This window comes from Perna viridis, chromosome 6, assembly GCF_037379345.1.
Source record: "Perna viridis isolate PV_CMFRI_1.1 ecotype Kerala chromosome 6, ASM3737934v1, whole genome shotgun sequence".
Taxonomy (NCBI): Eukaryota; Metazoa; Mollusca; class Bivalvia; order Mytilida; family Mytilidae; genus Perna; species Perna viridis.
In genome coordinates, this window is record NC_142450.1 from 48678381 (window position 1) to 48697248 (window position 18868).

At 31.9% G+C, this 18868-nt stretch overlaps 1 protein-coding gene across 1 annotated transcript in view; it reads left to right on the forward strand.

Annotated features, from left to right (window-relative positions):
- Window positions 1–18868, forward strand: part of LOC148615374 (centrosomal protein of 290 kDa-like) — a 52467-nt gene that overhangs the window by 15060 nt on the left and 18539 nt on the right. Inside the window, exons 12-32 of the mRNA XM_088590284.1 lie at window positions 472–578; window positions 846–917; window positions 1214–1284; window positions 1604–1796; window positions 2123–2196; window positions 3058–3205; window positions 3958–4123; window positions 4398–4453; window positions 6934–7098; window positions 9554–9706; window positions 9897–10022; window positions 10389–10481; window positions 10951–11100; window positions 11321–11401; window positions 11790–11963; window positions 14288–14399; window positions 14653–14855; window positions 15883–15943; window positions 16231–16328; window positions 16696–16828; window positions 18382–18698. Of these exons, the coding sequence (XP_088446410.1) occupies window positions 472–578; window positions 846–917; window positions 1214–1284; window positions 1604–1796; window positions 2123–2196; window positions 3058–3205; window positions 3958–4123; window positions 4398–4453; window positions 6934–7098; window positions 9554–9706; window positions 9897–10022; window positions 10389–10481; window positions 10951–11100; window positions 11321–11401; window positions 11790–11963; window positions 14288–14399; window positions 14653–14855; window positions 15883–15943; window positions 16231–16328; window positions 16696–16828; window positions 18382–18698 (2753 nt within the window). The remainder of the gene's footprint in view (window positions 1–471; window positions 579–845; window positions 918–1213; window positions 1285–1603; window positions 1797–2122; window positions 2197–3057; window positions 3206–3957; window positions 4124–4397; window positions 4454–6933; window positions 7099–9553; window positions 9707–9896; window positions 10023–10388; window positions 10482–10950; window positions 11101–11320; window positions 11402–11789; window positions 11964–14287; window positions 14400–14652; window positions 14856–15882; window positions 15944–16230; window positions 16329–16695; window positions 16829–18381; window positions 18699–18868) is intronic.

Genomic DNA, 18868 nt, shown 5'->3' on the forward strand with positions numbered 1-18868 from the left:
AGAATTAGTTACAACAGGAAATGCAACTATTTCTTTAAGTATTTACAAGATGGGAAATACGACATTTAAAAACGTTTAATGAAACAAAATCAACAGAACCATGACAGAATTGAACTCTACAGTACTGAAGTATACCTGTTTGTATAAACTGATGGTACAGTACTGAAGTATACCTGTTTGTATAAACTGATGGTACAGTACTGAAGTATACCTGTTTGTATAAACTGATGGTACAGTACTGAAGTATACCTGTTTTATAAACTGATGGTACAGTACTGAAGTATACCTGTTTGTATAAACTGATGGTACAGTACTGAAGTATACCTGTTTTATAAACTGATGGTACATTACTGTTGACAGAAAAGATACTGAATCTAAGCAATGGAATGTATTGTCTCAAATAAGAAAAACAGTAATGTATTTAATGAAGAGATGAAACAAAATGAATTTATCTTGTTTTCCTATTGACAGCTGGTACAGGTCCAGGAGACCAGCAACAGAGAAGAATCAGAGAGCTGACGAATGAGATCAAATATCTGAAACAGAGACTGAAAGACAATGAGACAGATCTTACCAAGGTTTGTTACTTTTATCTTTGCTTTCTGAAACACCTCTGGCTGATATGAAAATTTATTTGTTGGAATAAATATTGTTCAAAATTAAGTTTATGTCAAGTGAAAAAAAGATCAATTATATACAAGTACATGTAAGTATTTTAATAAGCTGTTTTCTTTGTAATGACTGTATTCAGTGAGACAGTTGGCAATCAGTTTAAAGAACAATGACTGTATCTGTTGCTTTAATTAGTTTAGTAGAAGTACTGAAATATTTGTATATTGTTGTAGGCTGAGGATGATGCTAGAGACAAAGACAAGGAATTGATTGATGCTCTGGAAAGGATGAAGAAATATGAATCTGTAAGTTTTTATTGTGTGAATGATTTTTTAAAATTATTTCTTTGTGCTTAAATATATAACCAAATTGTTCCCTATTAGATTTTTAAACATGATACTTCTTGATATAAAAGTTCTTGTATGGGGTTTAATGATGTGTGATGTCTACATTTTTTTAATTTTTAGAAATAAATTTTATTATTAATTTTAGACTTGCAGTTCCACAAAACAGTGGTCTTGCTTGTTGGCCTGACCTGATTTTTGAAAGTTATGAATTGAAAAAGTTGTTATTTTAAATTCATTGTGTTATTTTTTTTCAGGGTGAATATGGTTTAGCAGAAGCTGTACAGGAAATAAAGGATTGTAAAGGGCAGGTCAGAATCAGGGACAGGTGAGAACTAAGGGAGATAATGCAAGATAAAATTTCATCTTAATTACATGTATAAGCATTATAATTGATTCATTCCAATAAGTCCAGTGGGATTACTTATTTTTGTTCTGTTATGGCTAAACTAAATACAATATCTAATTTACGATTGATTTTGTTGCATTATTTTGCTATTTAAAACCATATTGATTAAATATTTTTTTTTTTTGGTGTTTATTTCTGTCTTCCAGTATACTTTCTACAGTAAATAGTTTCATAATAACAGAAGAATTTTATACCATACTTCACGTAGTTATTGATATTTTTACATGCAATTATACAGGCAAATAGAAGAGCTGACACAATGTGTTAACAAGGTGGAGATGAAAATAAATGACCTTGAAGAAGAGAACGAGGACCTTAGATATAAATTGGGCCTTGACCCCAGAGAACCTATTGACCTCACAGAATACAGGGTCAACAAGGCCAAGAGGAAGGAGGAGGAGAAGGCCTTGAACTTTATACTACAGAGAGAAGTACTATAACTTTACACAGCACAATAGAAGATGATCCTATTTGTTTATACCAATTGATAACCTATTGTGAACTTGTATCAGCAAAAACAAAAAATTTTAAGGCATTCATTATTAATGATTTTTTTTAATGAAACTTTTTCCTTGTTTCTTGTGAACTCATGTGTAGGTTAGTCTTTTCAAATATTGTGGCTGCTTTGAGCTGGCAAGTAGCTGGAGATTTTAGATGTACAGATATCTAGTACATTGTATATCACTATCAAAAGTGTTCCCTATTAAATGAACAGTTATTTTGTTAGACAATAATTCAAGAACTTTGTGTCTCACAGATTGAGAAACTTGAAGATGAAAGAATAGAATTAAAGAAGAAGATGAGAAAAATGGCCCAGACTATTGGACAGAGGTGAGTTACAGTTCACTGACAATCAGTAAATTTGTTTGGTCATATGGTTTGTGAAAAATAAATTGCATTATGCAATGAATACCTTGTTTGAAGGTATTTTATACTCATGTTAGTGTAAATGTGGTCAATTTTAAAATTTATTAGTTACTTTTACAAGAACTATTTATTTATTATTTGTGGAATTTGTTTTCTTTGATGAATGCAGTTATAAAAATCTCTACAGAATTAGAGCTTTATATACTTTAAACACATTAGGTATATCTTCTCTGAATATTAGTAAAGAACTTAAAAATAGGTTCAATAAATTCATATTTATATTTTGTTGTTTTAATTAAATTGTGACTTGTAATGCAGCTTTTTGAAGGGAAATTTTAATAAATACTCCCTGAACCAAGTTCATTGCTTGTCACAACACATTGATCAAGGCAATGATGAACTACTGTACATGTTTTAATCTCAAGCAAAACTAAAAGCAGGTAATATTATAAATTGATACAAGTGTTCTGAAAGTTTTATTCAGTTGATCATATCATATTGTTATTTGAAATTTGCATGTGGATTGCTGTTTTACATGTTTGAGTATATTTTTTTATGAATATTTTGTGTCGCTAAGAAGGTATTTTTTTCATGAGCAAAATAGTCCAGATTTTTACATAAAGGTGGTAAAAATCAGCTTATTTAAGTGGTAAATGTAGAACCCATTCACATACTTATATTCAGGAAACTGTTATCAGGTCTGTCTCTAAATTTCTAGGTGCTATTTAAACTTATAATTCTCTAAATCCATAAAATTCGTCTTTAAAAAGTTTTATACTTATTAATTTTGTACAAATATTAATGTTATATTTTGTGTTGTTACAGAGCTGTAGCTTTAGGATTACCAGCTGAGGATATGATAGCTGTTATGGATTTCCAGGAGGAATTAAAGACCCAGCGTTTACAGAAAGAAGCGCCATCTATTGCCACTGCCATAAGGAAGGAAGTCGAGAAGGAAGAATCTCAGATGAAGGTAGGAGTTTTATAGAATAGGTCTCACTAACCACTTCCAGGTCAAAGGCCACCCCCTATGTAGTACCAAAAACACACTGAACCTAGACATATGCAAGTGCATTATTTGTGTGTATTATGATTAAAAGTAGTCAAAATAAAGCTAAGAATGTGTACTTTAAAATCATATATGTAATTAATTACAAAAGTGTATGAATATTGTTTACATGTGTGAGTAATTTGCCTCCATGCTGTCAGTTAGCAGAAAAGGTAAAAATGTGGATTTTCAGTATTATTTATGCAAGTAGATTTTGTGAAGAATTTCTACAATCATTGTACCATTAGCATAATGATTTTGGTTCCTTATTTTCCAAGCTTCGCAATGGTATGCAACTTTAAGATGTCATTTGTCCTGGGAATTCACAGTGAAACTTTGACAATTACCATTTTAACATGTAAAATAATGAAAACATTAGAAGTAGTTGGTGAGACCATAGGTTTGCAACCACTGGGCTTGAAACTAAAATGTAGAAAATCACAAAAAATGAACTCTGAAGTAGTTGACCTTTACTATTATGAACCTTAATTCTGCATGTTACTTTTAAAACTTTTGAGTGAGTCTACAAGGGAAGAACTCGGCTGTTGATATTTCAAAATTCTATAATTTTTCTCCATGGTAGAAAAGAAGCAAGAGGGTTGAAAAGTGAAAATTAAGAACACAAAATTAAGTTCTATTTACAAAAACAGATGATTTTGTATTTCTTTGAATTTTAGATGAAAGATTATGATGAAATGCAGAGAGAGAATTTCCGAGAAATTGACAACCTGTACAGGGAGAATGCCAAGTTCAAATCTAGGACAGACCAGTTAGAGAAAGAAAATAAAGATCTGGAACAGGGACTCAAAGAAGTTATAGAAAACCTTAAGAAGTATACACCAGGTTTGTCTAAAGTCTTAGAAATACCATGTCATTTATATACTGCACAGTTAGTCTTACTCAATTTTATACTTACATACTTTTTTTTCAATTGTAAAAGCTTATGATAATCAAGGTATGGTTTAGTTAAAACATTTTTGATAAAAAATTTTAATTCATATACGAGAGTTTTACTCTTAAAGATATTTAAGATTTCATGATTTATTACTGAATAGGTTTACAAATTTATTCATGTTATTCATCAAAGATTAAGCACAAAACACATTATTTTTTACAGAGAAAGGAGAATTGGAGATACAGATGCAGTTCCCAACCCTGGAGAAAATGTTGGCTGTAAGTCTGAACTTCACGACTCAGTAGTGATGTGGTATCTATAAGAATAGTATGAAAGTCCGTAATGTTGATATTTTATTTCAAATACTGACAGTTGCACTCTGTTCATATTGTTTCTGGTTTGCAACATAAGATACCTGTAAATATACAATACATATTCAGTGTCTTAGCATATCAGAAATATGGGTATGAGGCTAAGAAACGGAAGTTTTGCGAGGTTTTGTCAAGCGATTTACCCCCTTTTCACACCGAGTAACCCATATTTCTGATGTGCTAGGACACTGGTTTTGTATAGTGTTTATCCTGCAAATAAAAAACTATTGGTTGTAGTCTATTTTATGTAAAATCGCCTTTTTATGTGGTTTTGCAAAAAGTACCCCTATTGCACCTCTGACAACGCAGCGCGAAGTAATATTTTAGCGACAGTATGGGTATGCAAATCCATGCGAGTCTGCCAATTCATTTTAAAATAATACCTTTCGGGAGAAAATGCTTTCTGTATTTGTAACCTAAATATTTTTATAAATGTGAATGACTTTAAAAGTATTTTGAAAAATATTTTCTTTGTAATTCCATGCCGAAAAATGATTCTTATACAACACTACGGTTGCAGGTTATTTCTTTTTGTGTAATCGGCGACACATTTTTCTGAAGAAATTGTTGACAATGGGTGCTGAAATGAGTTCATAAATTTATGATTTATTTTGAACTTTATGTCATGAAAAACACATATCACAATAGTATAAATGAAAAAGGTAACTGTTTTACACCTGGATAAAAATGTCAACAAGTCTTGTCAAATGCTTTTACTGTATCATGACGTCACGAAACGAGTCATTCATGCATGGAATTTGGCGGTTGATGCATGTAAACATTAAGATTCTAGATGTTCAACATCGGCGACCAGTCCGTGTTAAATTGCGATGCAGACTCTATTTCACTGTCGGAAGACATTAGTGGATGACTGCCAGTCGTTTGCTGTGGAATGCTGAACGAGAGGGACAGACCAGCATAGGGTTACAAAATAACACAAAAATTACTCAGACACCATTTATTTATACATCAGTCTTCACATAAAAACAAGTCATGATTTCAATATTTACACTATTAATTCCGATGAGGAGAAATATTACATGCAGAAAACGTACAAAATATATGACAGATATTCTCAGCGACATCAACACGGAAGCCGCCATATTGTTTACAGTTTCCAAGGCAAAAAGTAGTTCCCACTTTATTCTAAAAATAACTGCCCAGAAAATGCGTCCTTTGCAGGATAAAGATCATGTTAACAGCAGGGGGAGCAAACATACTTTCAAGAGCGAAGGTCATGGAGTCTTTTGCATTTTGAATGAAAGGTCCATCGGAAAATGAAAAGTCCTCAATAATAGTAAATGTAAAAGTATGATAGACCAAGGACCTAGGTAGATGAAATTGCAATGTTTTGCTTCAGAAATTAAGTGTCCAGGACCTCGGACCAGCACTAATTTGAAACATACCAGTATACCATGTCATACAAAAAAAACACAAACTTGACTGATATTCCAGTGTTCAAACCTTAGATTTTATCAATGTAAGGGAGTGTGTAAATAGGTAGAGTCAGATTATGTAAGATTTTATAGTATAGCATTTAAACCAATGGATATAAAGGAAAGTTAAATGAAAATATTGACAATCTACAATATATACATACATGTACTCATACTGTATAATGAAAGGTCCTCAATTATACAAATTGTTCTTTGTATTTGTTCACATATGCATTTATTCTCATCCCTGCATGGGAAGAATTGGGATTGATTTTACATAAGATGGAGACATAACTTTTTGTAGGTCAAAACTGGTCTAAAGCTGGCATGTCAGTTAACTGCTAGTAGTCCTTAGTTTGTGCATTTATGTAATTTATATTCAATAACTTTATTTCCATTGTGACAAGGGACTCAGATCTTTTTGAACTGATTATTATGTGTGTTTAATTGTGTAATATTTTTTTCTCAGTGGCAAGATTTTAAAGTGGGAGGGTTGTTATCATGCCAAAGTACTGTAACCCCCAAAGCATTTTTGCCCCTATCCCAAGACAGGAATATCTGGCCTCTGTATGTCTTGTTTTGTTTTCACCTTAAGTTTATTTTTATGTTACTTGAGTATATGATGGAAACTCTTTCACTGTACCTGTGTATAATGATGTTCTGGGGGCCAGCTGCAGTCTGCCCTGTGGTATGAAGATTTACTCATTGTTCATTGAAGACCAATGGGTGGCCTTGGGCTGACAATTTCATCCCGGTGGGGTTGTTGTCTCTTTGACATATTCACCATACCTATTCTTGTTATATGTAATTTTGATTTACTCACCTTAAAGTCAATACCCTTCCTGGCAATTCAAATTATACTCTGAAATATCTGACTTATAAGCAAGTAAAAACGGTATGTAACCTATGTATTCTTTCTCAATATAATCGTTGTCTATGTTATATTTTCAGGCAATAGAGGCCAAGAACCTACTAGGAAATTATGATACCTCTTTGTTCCTTAAGGCACAAGTTGACAACTTACAGGGAAGGAATGAAGAGCTGAGGAATGAACTGAAACAGACTAGGCTGGAAACCAGTAAAGCTAAGCTAGAGACACAGAAAGCTATTGAAAAGGTTGCTATATTTTTTGGTTTATTTTTTTTTAATTTTTATGCACAATCAAGTTTTAACATTGCCTAGTAACTTATCAATAGACAAAATTGCTTCCCTATGCAGTTAACTTTAAGATTTTTTTTTATTTTAGTTTTTCTTATTCTGTTTAGCAAATATCTATATAATGGACAACTTCAATTCTTAAATTATATGTAAATCATGATATATGGAATTTATGTCTAAACAAAAATTTGTGTAGAATGTTTGCTTGTAAAATCCATCCAATCTCCACTGAATGTTCGTATACAATCAAAAACTATTATGACCTGAATCTGTCCCATTGAGGAACTTCAGTTTCACATTGACTGTAAGGATTATGAATTATCAGCATTATCTGATACATCAAGTCACAAAACCAGCTGTAATTCTAACCAATGATATAATATATTGACGTTAATCATGATCAGTCAAATCTCAATAATAAAGTGTTTTAGGTATTGTAGGTAAAAATATAATCAAAGTTAGCATATCCTATATATTTTCATGTTAGGTTTTTTGATCAGGGTTCAACACTAGCAGTTGTCCAGTAGTCCTGTGCCTTCCTTATTTCAGGGAGGAGAACCTTGACATTTAAATTGGTAATTCTTTGGGCCCCTTAAATTAGTTCTTAAAATTTAATTAGAAAGGAAAACAAAACAATTTGGGGGCCACTTGATTTATCTATCAAATAGTCCTATGGTCTATTTAGCAAGAAAAGTAAGTGTCAAAACCTACTGATTGGGTCAGTTTAACTTGTATCACATGTGTCAATTCAGTGATATTTGGTAAGCAGTTGCATTAGAATTACTACATCACAATTCTGAATGCATTTCATGCAGATTCCTCTGTAGTCACCATCAAATATTGAATGACAGCAACATTGTGCAATAGGACACTTTTTTAGGAGAAAACTTCATGTTGTATGTTATAAATAATTGATTTAGTCATTTTTTTACGAATTTACTTCAAACCTTTGTGACTGATTTGTAACAATAAAAGCTTGGATGGGATTGAGTTTCACAGAAATTTGTCGATGGGAAACTTTTTCGGATAAAGGAAATAGACTTTTTCTGAAGAGTGCATGAAGTATTATGAGCATGGTTGCCAAGGTTTTTTAATTTTACATGTAATGTTTGCAATTAAAAACAATAGATCATTGAGAAGGATCATTTACAGCGTTATCATTAAATTTTCAAGCTTTTTTAAAAAAAAAATTATTTTGCTCTATAAGTATAGTCAGTATGTAGTATATAAGTGTAGTCAGTATGTAGTATATAAGAATAAAACAAATCACACACTTAAGCATGATTTAACCCCCTGTGCAATGAAGCCTTGCTCTAAAGCCCAGAAGCCTGAAATGCCAAAAGATCCTTCATTTCAGATATTTTTTTAGTCAAGGTCAGAGGGTGATTCATTCCCAGATGTTGCTGTATTGTATATATATGTGTTTCTTGATTTACCTATGATTATGATGGTGTCTTTATTGTATTATTCCTGCAAATATTATTTGTGTATTTAAAACAAATACAGCATGTGGAATTTTTTCTTTGTATATTCTTTTGTTTGCTTTTCGAGATAAACAAAGTTCGTAAGTAATCTAATCAGAGATTTTCATTGATTATTGATGGTTTTGGATGGCAGGTTATTTAATTAAAATTCAAAGGGAGACAACTGCAACTGAACCATGTGTTATAACCATATGTTATTAGGTGGTGGTAATTTCAGGTTTTTCACATATTTAGAAAAAAATGTGTTATTACTGGAATTTATAAACAAATGTAATGATAATTCTTATTGTTTACTTCTTGATCTATAATGAAAATAAAAGTGGAAAAGAGAAGAATGTATTTTATATTTGGTTGCTTTCCGTTTTATTCATTTCTAGAGGAGTGTAGTTTTTGTCTTACCTGCCAGGAAAGTCTTGGAAGGTGGGACTAAAGTATTGCTTTTCCAGCATTGACGTTTGTGTTGATGTCCACGTTATAACTTAATGTTAAGTTTTCTGATTAGGTCATATTTGGTATTCAGTTGCATTAGCATCACTACATCACAATTTTGTATCTGTTCATGTATATGCTCATGCAGTCATGGTCTATTGACTTTGAAATTTATTAGTAAGATTTTAATATGAAGTTTCTGATAAGGTCAGTCTAACATGAATCACTCATTCTAGGTCAATGGTATTTTGTGCATAGCTGCATTAATATCATTACATCACCTTCCTTATCAGTTTTATGCATATTAGCTTATGCCCCCACAGTCACTATTAAATATTGAATGGCAGACACTATGTGCAAAAGGTGAGACATAAATGTATAATAACAGTTTATGATTTATATACTCTTTGAAGGCCTACCCTGTTGTATAGAAACAGATCATTCTTTGAAGGCCTCATTTTCAGATCATTTTCTCATTGTTTTATTTGATATTTTTTCAGATAGAGAAATTAGAAGCAGATTTGAAGGTGGCTGTAGAATCTGGAGGTGGTGTAGGAGGAGCCTTTCAGACGATGCCTATCCCTGATTCCATGGCAACCACAAGTGCAGAGGTCATTGCTAATCTAAATGAACATCTTGTTGTTGTTCTACAGGTAATACAAAGTAAACAATTAATGACGCATGCTGTAGATTGTCATAGTAGTGAACTTTTATGTGGTACTTTTGGTAGAAGTGAGAATAATATTTACTTTTACACATCCATTGACTACAGTACATGAAGAAAGCTTTGAAAATTAATTTTTAAGTTGTTATACTAAGGTAACAGAATTTTGTGTTTTTCAGGAACTGTCAATCAAAGAACAAGCAATGAAAGAGATGGAAAATGGCCTTGAGAATTATAAGAGAAAGTTTGCTGTGATGAGACACCAACAGGGACTTGTCTATCAGGATTATCTCAAGGAGAAAAAGGTGTAGTATTTCAGACCATTTTATAATTTTTGTAATTTTGGCCATGAAAAGGTTTGGGTTGAAATGAATACTGTTCGTTGTTTGCAATTCATTGCCTAGTTTAATATGTTCAAGCTGATGTAGGATATTCTTATTGAAAAAAAATACCTGCTGTGAATACAACAACAATTAAATGCACAAAAATATTCTATATACAATGTATGGCTATATTAAATTAACATTTGTAGTTAAGTCGTTGCTGTGAAAATGAACTGTAAACTTTGAAATACTGTGAATTATTCTCATTTGTCAGGTTTGTTCATTACTAAGACATGTATTGGTTAAATAACGTATTTCTTATTTAGACTTTTTTGTGTTTATTCCCAGGAGTGGGAGGAGGAGACACAGAAGATACGTGAGAAGTTAGCTAAGGTCGAAGGCGAAAGGGAGGAAGATAATGTTAGAGTTCAGGAGTTCGATGTAAGATATCACATTATAATTTTCACATCCTCAAAGATAGAGTAGAACTGTGTAGAATGATAGGTCAATTTTTCCATTAGACAGCTACACAATTTATGATTTTCAGGTTGCCCAAGATTTGAATATTTTTTAAAAGTCTTTAGAAACAGAATGTTTCTTGTTTTTTTTTAATCTAAGAAGTTGTTCAAAAATGAATCAGTCTGTCATTTTATCAAGCCTAAAATATCTGATAATTTATTATAATAATTATGTTTCTAATGCTATAGGTTTTTGTAGAATTCTTGAATAAATGGGTATCTGAACCTTGTAGAATGTCTAAATGGTTGCTTTTCTGTTAAACAAATTTTATATTTCAACAGAGACTGATAGACACATTGTCTAAAGATGTGCTTAACAAATTTTATATTTCAACAGAGACTGATAGACACATTGTCTAAAGATGTGTTAAACAAATTTTATATTTCAACAGAGACTGATAGACACATTGTCTAAAGATGACACAGAAGTCAGAAGGAGGCTATCAGATATGACAAGAAGAATTACCGTGTTACGTGTCAATGAGAAAGCTCTAACCAGAAGATATAACACATCTGAAGAGGTAGAAGGTCAACTTAGAAAGGTGTGTACTATAAAAAAGTATATGGAAAGAAACTTTTATTGACATATTTGCTGTAGCCATGTTGAAGAATTTTAAATATTTTTGTGAAAGTTATTTTTAATAGAATTATAAACAAATACAAGAAAATTTTTAATTCTATCCAGATTTTAGCACTAAAATGATTTTTTAACACGAGCATTTGATGAAGAACAGATGTAAGAAATATTTGTGTGTATTATAGGAGATTAATAGATATAAGAATGAGATGGCCTCAGTGGAGACAGCTGTTGCTGAGAGAATGGGATATCTACAGAGATATAAGGTAGGACAGTTGTTAGGTCAGGTTAATTAAATTTTGGTTCTCATACTTGTACTCTTTATTTGTCTCATTGAAGCTGCCCTCTTCATTCATTTAAGACAAGGTTATATCTTAGGAGTTATGATTACAGCTTCATGACCTTTCAAAAAATGTTATTTAGATAATTGTAAATTTGTATAAAAAAAACAAGATACATGTAGCAATACATCAAACAAATACATGTTGTGATAAAAGGAATGTTAAATGTGTAAAAAGAAATTAGTGCTTCGTTCAATGCAGTGATCCATTTATTGTACAAGGAAGTAGTGACAATATTTATCAAATAAAATTCATGTTTCATTTCCTGGCTACATGTCCAAAAAAGGTCTTCATGTAAATTATATTTTCTCAGGACATGGCCTCCTTTAAGATTGCCTCCCTACAGAAGGCTTTAGAAGACTCTATACCCCATTCTGAGTTAGACAGGACCAACAAGAAACTCCTAGATGTCACAGAGAAATACAGAGATAACCTGGAGAAAGGGAACTCACTGGTGTCTAAAGCTGAGGCTCTTACTGGCCTTGAGGTTTGTCTTATAGTACTGTATTTTGGTGTGTATAGTGTGCAGTTGTGTATAATGGGCAGGGTGGTTTTTCCTTTAAAAGTTGATGTAAAAAACTTTTTACCAATGTATTTATGTATTGTACACAGTGAAAATTGCGTAACTTGTTAGAACCACAAACATTTCTTGCCTTAATTTATTTGTAAATAGAAGGGACCTTTTTGTCTGTTTTGTGTATTTATTTCAATAAGAATATTGTTTTTGTTACTTTTTGTATTTATCTGTGTTGTCCGTGTTTATGTGTATTAATTTACTGTTCAGTTAAGAAATGCGTAACATAGACAATAGGTGATATTGTCAGCTTGGACATATGTTTTGATTACCTTTGAAAGGTTGTCTATTGTGAGTAATAAATTTGTGAAGATTGCTAATTCTAGAAGGAGGACTGTTTTTACTACAATCAATTAAGGGGTCTGAGAGAACAATGCAGACGGTCATCAAATAGGGGATGTATGTTAATAGTGTAGAGTATCCATTAACTATGAAGTAGAGTTCAATAAGATGCTAAAATAACGATATTTTTTTTAAACAAACTACTTTGTCCAATGGAAATATTTTAGGACTCTATGACCAATGTGTCCAAGATTTTGTTATTCAGTAATTAGATTGTTTAAACTTGTGTGTATTTTAATTACTTCTTTCAAATCGTTAACAAGTCGTATACATCATAAAGACGTAATTATATACACATCACAAAACAATTTACAATCTCCTTTGATAATATTGGTAACTAATTGTCTTGTGTCCTCGTCATGATTAATTAATCCCCTCAATAAACATGTCAATTACTTGTTAGATGTAAAATTAACAGGTAAAACCATAATCAGTGACATCTAAATACCCTTTGCAATGCCTCAATAGCCGATAGTTAATCGATACACAAAAACGAAAGTATGGCTGTTGTAAACATAATCAGCCGTGTTCTTTTGGGAAGAAATAAATTAAAACCAAATTCTGTTCTAGAAGATTTTATGGACAATCTATGCTTACAAAGGTAACAAGTCAACAAAAAACTCATGAAAAATCCATAACTATGCTTTGGCAGCTCATAAGTGGTCTCTGATTCGATGTTGACTCCCTCGAGGTGTTTAATTTTCGACTGATCTTAGGTCTGTAAAAATGTGTTGAAATGATGTATTGGTGTATTATAAGCACCCCCAGGTTCTGAAATTAGTTCCCTGGTAAAACAGTGCACACAATACATACCAAAATACGGTATCTTAGTCAAGTAATAAAAAATAGACATTAACATCTCCTAAATAAGGTATAAAATTGTCATGAATGAGTCAAAATCATTTATGGTGCTTGATAGGTATGTTGTAATTATAGGTTTCAAAATTGAATATCACAATGTAACTAGTTATTTAATTTCATCATCACAGCAAATGAGTGTCGGTGAGTTGTTATGATGTCAAAATTAAGTTGTAAAAGTTTTTTCTTTATGATTCCTTACAAATATTTTTGTTGCTTGACATTCTGCATCTACCATGGCAGAAATTCTAGTGACATTACCAGTTGTTACAGGAGAACAATGTAAGAAATGTCAGAATGTTGGTTTCCCCCCAATCAGATTTGATAGAAAATACATCACAATCCCACAAAGACAATTTTTTTATATCACTAGTTTGTATCATATCGTCCATCATGTGATGTCCTAAGTATCTTACTGTCCAAGAAGTAAATGATAAATTCACAAAATCATTAGATTAAATGAAATATACATGTATGTCTGTTCAGTTGTTTTTTTGTTAATATGATTTTACAATGATGTTAATTTTTAACAGATTTAATAATACATTTTTGTATTTACATTTTTTAGCTCACCTAGCCAAAGTCCATGTGAGCTATTGCCATCACTTGGTGTCTGTCATCATCTTCGTTAACAATTTTTTTAAACTCTTCGCCTCTGACACTACTTGACCAATTGGAACCAAACTTGGTATGAATGTTCCTTAGGGTATCCTGCAAAAAATCACATGGTGCACACTAAATAACTTGCAGGTTATTTTCAACTATGCACCATGGACATTGAGGTTATTTCAAAAAGATGCAAAAAATATAACAGCCATTCCCTATAATTTAATTTTAATATCAAAATTGAAGGAGTAAGTCATTAAAGAAGGTTGACTTCACAGTCATATTACAAAATTTGGTCTATGAGATGATGGACAATTTTTTTTACCAAAACAGAAAGCATTATTCTTCTGAAATGAAATTATTGTTCAATCATTGGTTTTTGTCATAGACCATTGAAGTTATGTATAGCCATCAGTTTTATCTTATTACAGGAGGAAGTTAAAAGATTAACAGAAGACAATGACTCATTAAGGAAAACTTTGGAGATGGAGAAAGAAAAACTCCATGCTTTAGAGGCAGCAGTGGAAGATCTTCACAAAAGAGGTAAAATTACAGACTTACAAAATAAGTAATTCAGGAAGGATCCACGAGTTACAAGGTGTTCAAGAAATCAATTAAAGTACTTCAGCAGTTCATTATTTAGTAGTGTTTGTAAGATTTTGATGCTTATGCAACCATCTTTTTCCCAACAAAAATGACAAAATAAATTTAAATCTGTATGATCAATAAGTATTGATGATATAGATTGTCCTAGAAGCTTTATGTCTGATATTTATGAGTACCTGTATTATTGTAGGTGTAACAGAAGGAAAGGATATTAAGGGTATGATATCTGATGGTGATGCTGTAACTATATCTAAGAAGATTACTACACTAGAGATGAAGGAACTGAATGAGAGACAGAGAGCTGAGCATGCTGTCAGGATGTATGAACAACAGAAGTCTATATTACATAACCTGGAGGAGAGAAATAAAGAACTAGAGGACAAGTTCTCAGAGGTAGGTCACACATAAGCTGGAGGAGAGGAATAAAGAACTAGAGGACAAGTTCTCAGAGGTAGGTCACACATAACCTGGAGGAGAGGTATAAAGAATGGGAGAACAAGTTCTCTGAGGTAGGTCACACATAACCTGAAGGAGAGGAATAAAGAATGGGAGGACAAGCTCTCAGAGGTAGGTCACACATAACCTTAAGGAGAGCAATAAAGAACTAGAGGATAAATTCTCACAGGTAGGTCACACATAACCTGGAGGAGAGGAATAAAGAACTAGAGGACAAGTTCTCAGGTCGGTCACACATAACCAGGAGGAGAGGAATAAAGAACTAGAGGACAAGTTCTCAAAGGTAGGTCACATATATCCTGGAGGACAAGTTCTCAGAGGTAGGTCACACATAACCTGGAGGAGAGAAATAAAGAGCTGGAGGACAGTTACAGACAAATCTTATTTCTCATCACCCAGAACAAAACATTGACGGTACAGATGAGTGGAAATGCCTTGACTGAACTGTGCTAGGAATGCAAGGAGAAATATCAAGAAGGGATATTGCAACACAAAAAAAAATGGAATAAAATAAACATTGAAAAAAGAAAGTTTATAATGTTCAAGTTACAAAATGCTTATTAGATTGTAAAAAAATTTAAAGTTTTGAAACCCTGAATAGTTGGGTATCGTTTCACTAATATGCTTGAAAGCTTGAGGATCACACTTTTACTATTTTCATAAAGGGTATACAATGGTGCATTTGATGCCTTTCACCATAACTGTTTTCTACTGTTACCAATTGAGGTGAGGGATTACAGCTAGAAGGTCTTTGCTCAGGTGTGAAGCATTTAATGACCTAGAACCTACAGTAGTGTCAGACATCTTTCCACCACGAAACATTAAAATCTGTTTTCCATTGTACAGTAAAGCAAATGAAAACATTTTCAATGATAAAAGCCTTATTTACACCTTTAATATATTATATCTAGAGCAGTATCACTGCTAATTATGTCTATATAACATATCTGCTATGTTTCTACAGATAACCAAGTCTAATTTAGAATTACAGAAGATTGAAAGAGAACTCAGGGATGAACTTACAAGTATGTCCTTCATATAATTCCTATTGTATATACTTTATTTTAACTGTAACATTATCATTTAGATGAACTATTCTTTGAAATTATTTGCAAAAATCTAGAAGTATTTTTTTTTTCATCCTGGTGGGGTTTCTGTCTGTTTGACTTCTTCACCATAACCATTCACTTTACATAACGACACATTTTTAATGAAGTGAATAAAAAAATACATACATATTTAGGAATTACAAACATGATATTTATCCTTAGCACAAGACTGATAGTAGATGTATTGGATTATAATTTAATAGACTCCGTAACCAAGGAAGTGAGTGATGCAGACAGGAAGAAGATCTCACAATTAGAGGAAGAAGAAATAAAACTTAAACATGAAATCTCTAAACTGAAGGTGAGAAAGTAATAAAGGTTAATGTTTAAACAAATATAGCTTCTAATGATAATTTTAAAACTTGTGCATAAGGACTAGAATATTTGCCCATATTTTAAACTTTATGAGAAAAACAAGTCAACACATTACATAAAGGTGAAATATATATGACTGCTTAATGCTGTATTATAATAGAGAAAAAAACTCATCAAAACTTTTAGTCCTTTTTGGACTGATGATGTTTTTCAATTAAGTCTGGTAGTTAACATTCGAGTAAATTAAAATGAAGAGGCTTTAGGTATTGTAATTTCAAATATTTTAATAGTTTGTTAATTTTTTGGCGACTATAAGAATAAAATAGAATAAACCATGATTGGCTATTTTCTAGGAAATTTCAGAAGTGGCAACATCTCAGGTTAAGACACTGGAGACGATTCAGTTATCTCGGGAGAAGGAGAATGCTTCTCTCAGACAACAGTTACTGGACTTTCAGATCCAGAGTGACGAAAAAACTATTATTGGTAGGTGAAAATGCTTCATTGAGGTAAATTTCACTATCCTGAAAAGAAAGAAATATGTATTTGCTATTGCACAAAGTGTAAATTTAATTTTAAGAATTCACTGCATGCATTATTCCTAGATCCTGTGCTGAGTGCACTCTTGGCTTTTAATTGCCAGTACAACTTCAGATAAAAAGCAAAAATTAAGTTCATATCACATATAGATTGATAATAGAAATACTAATAGGAAATAGAAAAGTTGCATTTGTATTATTTGGAACTTATCTTAGATGTTAGATCAAATACTCCTAATTACATGGTTTAAAGTGAAACGAGGAGATTCACGTTGGATGTACTAATAAAACAACAATTGTTATGTTTATGGTCAAATTAATTGAACCAAAGTAAATTATCAAGTTCTCTGTATTATTTTGCATATGTGTGGTTCTCTGAAAATTATGTAAATATAGCCTGGCTTTTGAGTATTAAATCGTTATTAGATAACCTAGGCCTTAATTACGTGTGGGAATCACAAACGGTTTTAAGTAAATGTGATGTTAAATATGTAATAAAACAGACATTTATTGACCAATTTTGTCAGAAAATGTAGTGATATGAATGTTTCTACTAGGGGCCAATTTTATTAAAGGTTAAAGACAAGTAGGTTCATTGAACCATATTTGTTGAGACTTCCTAATTTCTTTAGAAAATTGATCTGTAATCTTAAATGTTAGTACGTAAAAATCCCAGTAGAGACTGGTAGATGGATGGGGGTACCACAAGGTGAACGTTTTTGTCATTTGTGTACAGAGACAGTGGTTGAGGACGAATTACATTATTTATTTTTGTGTAAATGTGCAAAAGTTACTGATATCCATGATAAGTACATTATGGCATATTATAAGAATAGACCATCGAAAAAAAAAATGTATGGTCTGGTGTCATTATACAATATAACAATGCTAAAAAAATTGGCATTGTTTGTCAAAGGTCTCATGAAATTACTATAACTTACATTCAAGAATAATAAGATTCCTGCTGTCACTTCTAACATGTCAAATCCCATTGTATATAAAGTATCTAAACTCAGAAGCTATTTTTTTTTTTTTTTTTTTGATAGCACATGCTTCCTGATCATGAATAGTTTTTGAGTTGTCGATCGTGATTATGTTGGTCAATATATTGTTCATACAATGTTTGTTTATTTGTATGAAAATTTACTATTTATTTGTATGAATGTCTACCTTGTCTGTCATTGTTGTATTGTAAATGTGTTAATTATCTGCCTCTTGTTACAGTGTGATTTCTGTCATAGAGTATTAATAAAACTTAAAACTCTATACCGGTAAAAGATAAGTGCTTTCAATATTGATTTTACTTTAATTTGGTATATTTCTGTGTTAGATCTGCTCTACACTCAGAGTGTGATTTGAGTGAAACACTGTGTGACACTATGAAAAAGGAACATAATACCAGTAATAATGGAGTTTTTTTACTCACAGGTTTAGGCAATGTACATGTAGAACTTAAGGTTTATGTGGCATACTGTAAGTTACAAAACTTATTTTTATCAGGGAAGCTGCATAGACATATTGTACAGTTACAAGTAAGTGAGGGTACAGCTGTCAGGAAATATGAAGAGGTAAAAAAGAAGGTCACTAAGACTGAGGCTCTCGTCTTGCGACTGGAGCAGAAACTTGATGAAAAAAATCAGACAATATACCACAGTCGTAAGGAGGCACAGGACAAGGCTAATCACCTGAAGAAGAATTTACAGGATCTGAGACTACAGTTTGCTGGTGCTATTCCTCTGACAAGACAAGAGAAATTCTCTATGAATATGATGCAACTACAACAGGATAAGAGCAAGTTAGAAATGGAACTCAAAAAGGTGAGTATATCAATTTCAGTTTTCTGTTGTATTAATCCTGAAAATTATTTTTCTTAGCTTGCATTATGTTTTCCTAGTCTCCAGAAATAAGATTCAAGTCAGCTGAATTTTGAATACTGTGAATTTGTGTGTAGAATTTATTGATAGTCCATAACACTTCTATAATTAAT